At 55.0% G+C, this 8,551-nt stretch overlaps 1 protein-coding gene across 1 annotated transcript in view; it reads left to right on the top strand.

The window, feature by feature from the left end:
* Nucleotides 1-8,166, top strand: part of TNS1 (tensin 1) — a 52,239-nt gene extending 44,073 nt beyond the window's left edge. Inside the window, exons 33-35 of the mRNA XM_025192742.1 lie at nt 546-631; nt 1,279-1,311; nt 2,585-8,166. Coding sequence (XP_025048527.1) covers nt 546-631; nt 1,279-1,311; nt 2,585-2,729 — 264 coding nt within the window. The 3' untranslated portion in view covers nt 2,730-8,166. The remainder of the gene's footprint in view (nt 1-545; nt 632-1,278; nt 1,312-2,584) is intronic.
* Nucleotides 8,167-8,551: the final 385 nt, after the last annotated feature.

Here is an 8,551-nt window from a genome sequence, read left to right on the forward strand (position 1 = left end):
CGGTTCAGTTAGAGGCAGGGTTGGGTAACTTCTTGACCCTGACAACTATTTTTGCATGCATAACCTGCAATTTTTCACCGGCTGGGGAAAATAGGGGTGTGTATTACATGTGAAGAAAAGGATCCCTGCTTGTCTGGTAGAGAGGTGCACCAGCCTGGAGAGCCGGTAATAAGAGGAAATTGGCTGGGATCAGTTGATCCCTGCAGAGAATAGCAACACCCCTTCCCCCCGGGGCCCTGCCAAGGTCTGGGAGAAAATAACCTGCGATGCACATCTCCTTCTTTGGCGGTGTCCGAGCAGAGGCTAGGCGGGCGTCTGTCTGGGATGGGTTGGGAATAACACTTCCCAGGTGGACAAGGCCAGTTTTGGGTCCTGCACGTCAAGAAGGGACGTGGGCGGTTTGGGAAGAGTCCAGTGCAGAGTGACTAAGATGCTGGGGGGCTTTGGAGGCAAAACTCACAGAGTACCTAAAGAAGTGGAGCTGTGGGGTTGCATCCAGTTGCCCCGACAGCCCCAGGCATTTCCCCTGCCCCTGTATGCTCAAGAGATCCCAGGAGGAGGCCGTGCCCCTAGTAGAGGAAGGCAAATCCTGCCCTCTCCCCGCCACAGTCTGTATCAAACTGACAGTGGGGTAAAATTCCCTCCTGACCCCAAATTTGATGTTGGTCTGACCCTGAGCAGGGGGCAAGACCCTCCAGCCAGGACCCTCCGGGTTTGAGCTTGAAACCTTGAGCTCAAGTCACGAGTCTCCCTCCAAAGAGCCTGCTGTGGCTCCGGCCGTGGGTGGGTAGGGATCTCCTCCGCTATGGGTCAGCTCAGGACCCTTGAAAGTGCCTCCCCAGCTCTAACACGCACCCCCCGGCTGACACGGGTGACCCGGAGGAAGGCTATCCGGTCTCCCACGGGCAGCGGGGGGTGGAAAGGGTCAAGGCCAAGTGCGAACTTCTCCATGACACTGCTCGGTTAGGGTGGGTGGAAGGGGCCAGGATGCCTTTCCCTAGGTCCTCAGTGCCTGGCAGCCGATGCCAGGAGCCTGGCGCTAACCCCATGCAGGGGTGCAAGGGGGACTCCGTTTGCAACAGGAGACTGAATTTGGCCAGCCTCTGCAAGCAAAGCTGGGTTGTGCTTGGATGGGAGGCCCCTGTGGTGCCCGGTGAGAGGCTCGACCTTGACTGAGGATGCTAGCAAATAGCTGGGGGCTTTCAGGAGCGCGGGGCTGACTGGGCTTGGGAGCTAACGTGCCGGAGCTAACGCCTGGCTTTGCTTTTCTCCTTGCAGATGGGCTAAGTCGGAGGGCAGCGGGCCTGCAAAGTAAGTGCCATGGGTCACGTCCCTTCCCATCCTTTACCCCCCACCCCCAACTCTGGGCAGGGTTCAGATAAATCCCACTTCCCCGGACTCCTGGGCCCTTCAGTCTGTGCCCCAGCGGGGATCTCTGCAGGCTGAGACCCAGCAGTGACTTTGCCTCCTTTGTCCAGGTCTTCCAAGGGGCAGGACGGCGGGGGGGGACCGATGGAAATGGAAAGCAGCCGCTCGTCCCACCGTCCGAGGCGGCCACGCGTCTCAGGCCGTGTTGGCTTGGGCTGAGACGGGGGCGGACAAAGCTCCTTTGTTCCCTTCCCCAGTGCAGGGCTGCACTGGGGAAAGCCCCCAGGGCGGGGATGTGCCACCGCGACCCCCCGGCAGAGTGAGCGGGGGTCCGGGCACCCCATCACCTCCCCGCGGCCGGCGGCAATGCATCCGAAGCCCCGCGGATCCCTCTCCTCTCTCCCTGTGCTCGGATGCATCCCTGGCCCCGCGCCTCTGCCCCCCGCGAGGCCGGAGACAGGTCCCCGGGAGCTCGGGCCCTGCTAATTTTAGCCATTGTGTCCGTGGCGGGTTTTTCTTAGCCCCCCCAGCTGTCCGGATTTTTCCCTCTCTAATTAGAAGCGACTCAGGCCGGAGACGTCTCGCAGTCTGCACCCCCCGAGCCCCGTATTTATAACGGCTAATTCGAACAAGGACATTTGGTTCCTCTTGTGACCGAGAAGGGGGATAGTTACAGGCACGGGCGGTCCTGCCCTGCAGAGGATATACCCCCCACCCTTGCCCACCCTGCACGGTCCTCTCCTCGGGGAGGTGAAGTGTCCCCGGGGCCGGGCCCGGACAATGCCCCATTGATGCAGGGGACGAGGCGGCCGTGGGGGTGGAAAATATGCCTGTCATGCCAAGCATCCAGACGCGGTGCCAGCGTCGACGAGCCTGGCTTGCAAAAGTCCCCGTGCCCTGGCGGGCGCTGGGGTGGGGGCTTGCTCCATCTGAGCAGCTCTGTCTGCCCCTTCCCCTCGGCTGTGTGAGGGGCCCTGATGAAATCCGTTACCCCTCGAGGACAGGAACAGCCCCCGGTTTTATTGGGAGCTGCCTAAGACCCGCTGGATCCATGGGCTGTGACTCAGCCTAGGGGGTTTAGACACCTACTGCCTGCTTGCAGCATCCCAGTCCCTTTGGGACATCTCAGCTGCAAGGGGAAAGCCAGGATTGGGCTTCTCCTGCCCCCCAGCCCCCATTTGCAGCTCTCCATTAACGCCCGCCGTCTCCCCGCCAGGCTCTTTGGCTTCGTGGCCAGGAAACAAGGCAGCACCACGGACAACGTGTGCCACCTCTTTGCTGAGCTGGACCCCGACCAGCCGGCGGCCGCCATCGTCAACTTCGTCTCGCGGGTGATGGTCAGCTCGGGCCAGAAGAGATGAGCGGGCGCCCCCGGGCGCTTCTCGCCCTTGAATTTTGGAGAAGGACTTGGAGCGGAGCCGAGAAGGAGCGCGAGGAAGTGCATTGTGGGAGAGGGAAGTGAGTTTGGGGGGAGGGGGAGGAAGTTCGGACACGTGGAAGGAGCATGAACCGCCACAGATGAGCACCCAGCACGCCATGCCAGCCCCGGCACCGTCACAAGCCACGTGACCAAAGCAGGACCAGGGCAGCTTTGGGATCCGTGGCCCCGAAGCTGGTCCTGGCGACCCATTGCCCTCCCCACCGCTACCCCAGCTCAGGGCAGAAGGGGGCATTGATGCCACCGAAACCAACTCCACGTAGAAGCATCCGTCCTTCGTATCCATGGACTGGTAGGAAGTGGCCCGTGTTTAGGGGCGGCCGAAGCCACGCAGCCACACGTGGCCGCCCTCTGGGCCCTTTGCTCCCCCTCCCCCTGCCTCCGTGCCCTTGCCGTGTGCGCGTGCGCGTGTTGCTAGATGCACCCTTAGCCGCTGGACGGGTCCCTGGCGCCAGGGCCAGGTAGAGGGGTGGGGGTCCCTGAGCTACCTGCCCCAGTCGCGCAGAGCCCGGGGCGCTCTGATCTCGGGGGAATCCCTGTTCGCACTATGGGACCTATGACACACAGGTGAGCCACTGGGATTCCTCCCGGGACGCGGACCACACCAACACCCCCTTGGAGCAGGGCTGCTCACACCCTGCTCCAAAGACACGGGACCTGGTCAGAAGCCGCTCCGGGGTTGTATCCCGCGAGGCTGCCTGCCCTGTCCCCCTGGTCTTGTTGTGCAGGTCGTGCCCGTCACATGCCGGCACGGGTCCCTGTCTGGGTGGGATCCTGCCTCTTTCTTTCCCAGCCTTGTCTCCCCTGCTCTCCTGGATGTTGCATGGCCCGTCAGCTGCATGCAAGCAAACTCCCATGAACCTTGGGCACGTTCTTTTTAGTTTCGGAGGCCACCACCCCTCGGTCTGGCGCAGAAAGGCCGCGTGTTGTGTAGCACGTGCGTGGGCACGCGACGGGGCAGCCACGAGCGTGCGGGTTCTGCAGATACCGGGGTCCCTTTCTCTCCTGTCCTCAGATCTGATACTGTATTTCCCCGCCTACCACGCGTCCTGCAATAAGACCTGTGCCTTGTGTTTGAAAGGCAGGAGGAAGAAAGCGAGGTCCTCCCGTGCTGCGAGGGAGGGAGGGAGCAGGGGCCGCTCGCTGTAGGGCAGCCTGGACTTCGCCTTTCCCCTGGCAAGCAGCTGAAACGGCACTTACCGTATTTCCTCGCCTATAATGCCCCCGCCGTTTTCCACCAGCTGTTTTGTGGGAAAAGGCAGGCATTTGTACGTGAAAAGATATGGCATAAGAAGCTGCCCATGCCAGGAGAGATGCGCTGAGGCAATCCTATCAGGATTTGGGTGGCCTGGCTGTGAGGAGGGCGCCGAGGGGTGAAGAGCTGGGGGTGGCGGGGGGGGCTCTAGAAAGTCACAGGATTTCCTTTCTGCCTTGGTGCCTGGTTGCACCTTTAGCCAGGTGCCTTCAGGGGGGAAAACCTAAAGGGCCAGGCTTGTTTGTGGGCCTCCAAGCCGATGGGTCTGTTAGTTTTTAATTCTGAAATCTGGAACCCCAAAAGCCCTCGCAGGGCATCTCCCCAGAGCCCTCCAGCCTGCGCTCACAGCCCCAGTTCAGTCCCACGAGCTGCATTGTCACCAAACCCCCTTTGCATGTACCATGATTATAGACCCGCCGGAGCAGCTGGGGCAGGGACACGGCCAGGGAAAGGGCGGTAGGGACGTCATTGGGACAACATAACGCAAGGCTTCGTGGTCCAGGCTGTGTGTTCACCTCCCGGAGACCCCCAGCCCCAGGCCCCTCCACCTGAGCGCTGCTCCCTCTTCCAGAGACGCGGCCCTGCTATATCTAATATATATAGGAGCTTTCCCAACAGGATTACTGTAAGCTAATCGCAAAAATCTTTTCAAGGAAAGGTTAAATTTCCACCGAAGATATTTATTTTTTGCCCTGTTGCTTTCGGCGTATCTTATCTCCACTATATACAGCCCCCTGCACCCTGTCTAGAGCCTCGTGTGTATAGCGCCACGGATAACAGCTGACCCCCCTCCCCTCCCTGACCCACCTCTTACAGACCCCAGCCTCCCCCTTCCCCTCCCCTTCGGCCTACAGGAACTCGTTAGCACCTAAAGCAAGCGAAGCATGCCAAGCGCGTGAGCTGCAACCCCGTTGCCATGTGACGCGAGGGCCGGTGGCGTGTGCGTGAGTGCGTGTGTGTGTGCATGTGCGGGACGCGGCTGCGTGCGCGTCGAAGCCTTTGGTTGGTCTCGGGGATGTGTTGAGAGACTGCTGCGTGGATGGAAGCATTGACGGGGGCTCCGCGCCCCCCGTCCCACCCTACGGTTGAGGCCTTTTTTTATAGCATTTAAGTTGCTTTCGACAATAGAAACCTCCCTCCTTCTGCAGAATTCGAGGCAGATGGACCGCTCAGCCATGACCTTCTCACCCTGCCATTAACCGATTAGAGAAACACTGTGTTTATAGAGATATAAAGATGATATATTTTTGCAAGTCTCTATTTTTCAGACTACATTATTTTTTTTTTTCCCTCACCGCTAAAACCAGTGTTGGGTTTTTTCTCTTTGATTTCAAGCCGCTGGCCCGCTCTACAAAATTGGGGCTCGAACCCAAAACTCAGAGGGCAGCTCCCATCAAATTAACCCGGCGATCTCGTGTATAACCCCACCGCAGCCGAGACCCGACAGCGACAAAACACTTGCTTTCTGCTGTGACCTGCTCACGGCTCAGATACTAACTCACTCGCTGAAGACGGAAGATTTTTAGACCCTGTCGAAATCTCAAATGCTAAGGTCGCCCGCAGATTGTATTTATAACACAAAGCTAGTAAGGAACTAACCAGCTCTTTTTCCAGATGTGTTTACTTTGGGTTGAAAGTTGCATTTTCTGGGTAACTTTCTGGATTCACCAAGTCGCATCAGTGGGCGCGTCTGCACGTTCATTAATGTGCTTTAAATAATGTGCAGTAAACCTAGTACTTCCGGGCATGTCTATACATGTGCTTTAATGCACTTTATTTTAATGCACATTAAAGTGTCACTGAAAAAAAGTGCTATTTAGTTAACGTGCATTAAAATAGGCTAATGCGGATTAAAGCACACATGTAGACATGCCCAGTATAACTTTGCTGATGTCCACCCAGCTACCACGCCGATGTACGCCAGCTGACAGCCTGGCTTCACTGTCCACGTTCATTTTATTGTGTTCGAAAGGGCCAGCGAAGGCGTTGGGTTGGTTTCTTTCGATGCAGACACCATATTTGAGATGGACACACAATGCCATTTAGCCCAGCAAACGTTTTGTTGTAATCTCACTGCCATTTTTTTCCCCCCAGCAGTGGATGTTATATCTTACACACACCCACATGTGTACACACACACACACACACACACACACACACACACACACCAACTTCATGCACAAAGAACTGCATATATTCTTGCCAAAGATAGCCTTTGAAACGCACTTTCCCCCGATCCTGCGTATGTATTATTATTTTTTGTTTCCTGTCTGTGCCTTTTTATTTTATTTTTTTTGAACGACCCTCTTTGCTGTCGATTCTGGAGTAAGTGCCAGGCCACACGTTTGAATTCAAGCTCGATAGAAACCAGCTACAAAAATGTCCTGTGTTTTTCAAGTGCGTGTTTGTGCCTGGTTGGCCGTTTTTGTGCCTGGTTGGCCATTTTCGTGCCTGGCTGGCCATTTTTGTGCCTGGCTGGCCATTTTAATGCTGCAGTTATTACTTTTCATGTGTACCTGTTTAAATGTATGGTGCAGTTAACCAGTGAATTACATGGTAAATGCAATGTGTGTGAATGTCAGAAAGGCCCGGTTGAGGCAGACTGGCTGGAGCTCTCTCTTCCTGGCAAGTTGAGAGCGGGTACATGAGAACCTGGCGTCTTTAGCTGCAGACCGAGTGATAAAAGCCACAGCTCAGTCAGTCTCTAACCTATCTGGATGTAATAACCACAGAGACAAAGCACTTGGCCTCAGTTGCTTATCTCTTAATCCCTTCTCCAAGACAGAGGCAGAAGGTACTTTAGGGGAAGTCTTTCCATCGTCTTCAATGAGCACCGGGTCACGCTCTTCAACCTCCCTCCCAGTATGCATCAGCTGGACCCCTCCTCCTTGGTGCTGCCATCCAGCCATGTGCCTCACTCCCTAGTCAGGTGAACCCAATCCAGCCTTGAGCATGGGGGGATGTTGGCTTCATCTCTCCAGCTGCTCTAGTCGAAACGTTGCCTTCAAACTCGTCTTCCCAGGTCTTTGGTCAGACTCATCCCTGGCTGCTGCTCCGGCCCCTGCACGTCATCGGGTCAGGGTGACCCAGACGGGGTCAGAGGGGCAGCTTTGGATTCCAGGTCCCCTGGGTCCCACCTGTCCTGCCGATGCATCCCGGGAGGGCCAACTAGTAAGCAGCGTGCCTCTCTAGACCTAGTACCTTCGATCGTCCAGGGGGTTGGGCTACCCACAGCAGTTGAGGGCAAAGGTCCCATCACGTCTAGTGGTGAGGGACCTCTTCAAATCTTGTCGTTAAAGTCCCCAAAGCACTTTTGCGAGGGCCTCATTGGAAAGGCTCCGCAGGAACACAAAGCACTACCATAAAACAAAGCAAAACAACGAATCCAGACAGCAAAAACATGCTGATTCAGCAGACAGAAAAACGAGACAGCAAAGGGGGTCGGGGTCTTTGTTTTCTTTCAGACTAGGTCTTCGTGGGGATTTTTTTGCGGGGGGAGGGGTTCTTTAAAAGAAAAAAAATCCTTGTTTTTTGCAGTATTTCTTTCACTGTCCTGTCTCTCCCGTTGTTGTATGTTGTCGTCATCATTTGGGGAATGTTACAACGTTATTTGCTAATCAGTGTTAACGAAGAGGTTAGAAATGACTTTTTTGGGGTTTTTTTTTTTGTTTTTGTTTGGGGTTATTTTCCCCATGTTAATTAAAAAAAAAAAGTCAGAAATGCGCGCAAAAAAAAAAAGGGGGTGGGGAGGGGGAAAACTCCCTCACTTTTCCCGTTTCTGTGTATTTATAGAGATGGAAATATCCTTTATATTTTGTATCTTTGTGCCCATACCTTTGTCACGTGTATAAAGGCGACCCTGTTACCCGCCACCCGTGTGTGAATGTGCAGAACTCCCCCCTTGGCTATTCTCTTCCCTTTGTACAGAAGCCTGACTCTCTGCAGTTCATTGTATGGCTTTATAAGTGATAAAAGAAAAAATAAATCAATTATCTAAAGTATACCGTTGCTTGGAATGCCAGCTTGGAGTCCGGAGTGCTGGAATTGTATCTCGAAATGTACGGGAACGCAGGAATAAATGCTCTGTTCTTTTTGCACAGGGAAATCTGTCTGGTGTCTGTTATCTCCGGGCTGGTTGCTCTGCTGCAGACTTGGTGGTGGGCCTGGGGGAACGCAATGATTCTCTTACGTGGGGAGCTACAGCCCATGTTAAGCACCTGTAGCTAGAGATACGGAGAAATGGGTTTCTGCTCAGCTTGAGTTCCAACTTGGTCTCCCTGGGTGCATCTACACGTGCGTCTTAATGCGCATTAGCCTATTTTAACGTGCATTAAAGCATCAATAAAAACTGTGCTATATAGTTAATGGGCATTAAGACAGGCTAATGCGCATTTTCCTAGTACCTCACAATGGAGGTACTAAATTTAATGCACGTTAAGTAAAGCGCATTAATGCATGTGTAGGTGCGTCCCCTGTGTCTACCAGGGATC

This window comes from Alligator sinensis, unplaced genomic scaffold, assembly GCF_000455745.1.
Source record: "Alligator sinensis unplaced genomic scaffold, ASM45574v1 scaffold1332_1, whole genome shotgun sequence".
Taxonomy (NCBI): Eukaryota; Metazoa; Chordata; order Crocodylia; family Alligatoridae; genus Alligator; species Alligator sinensis.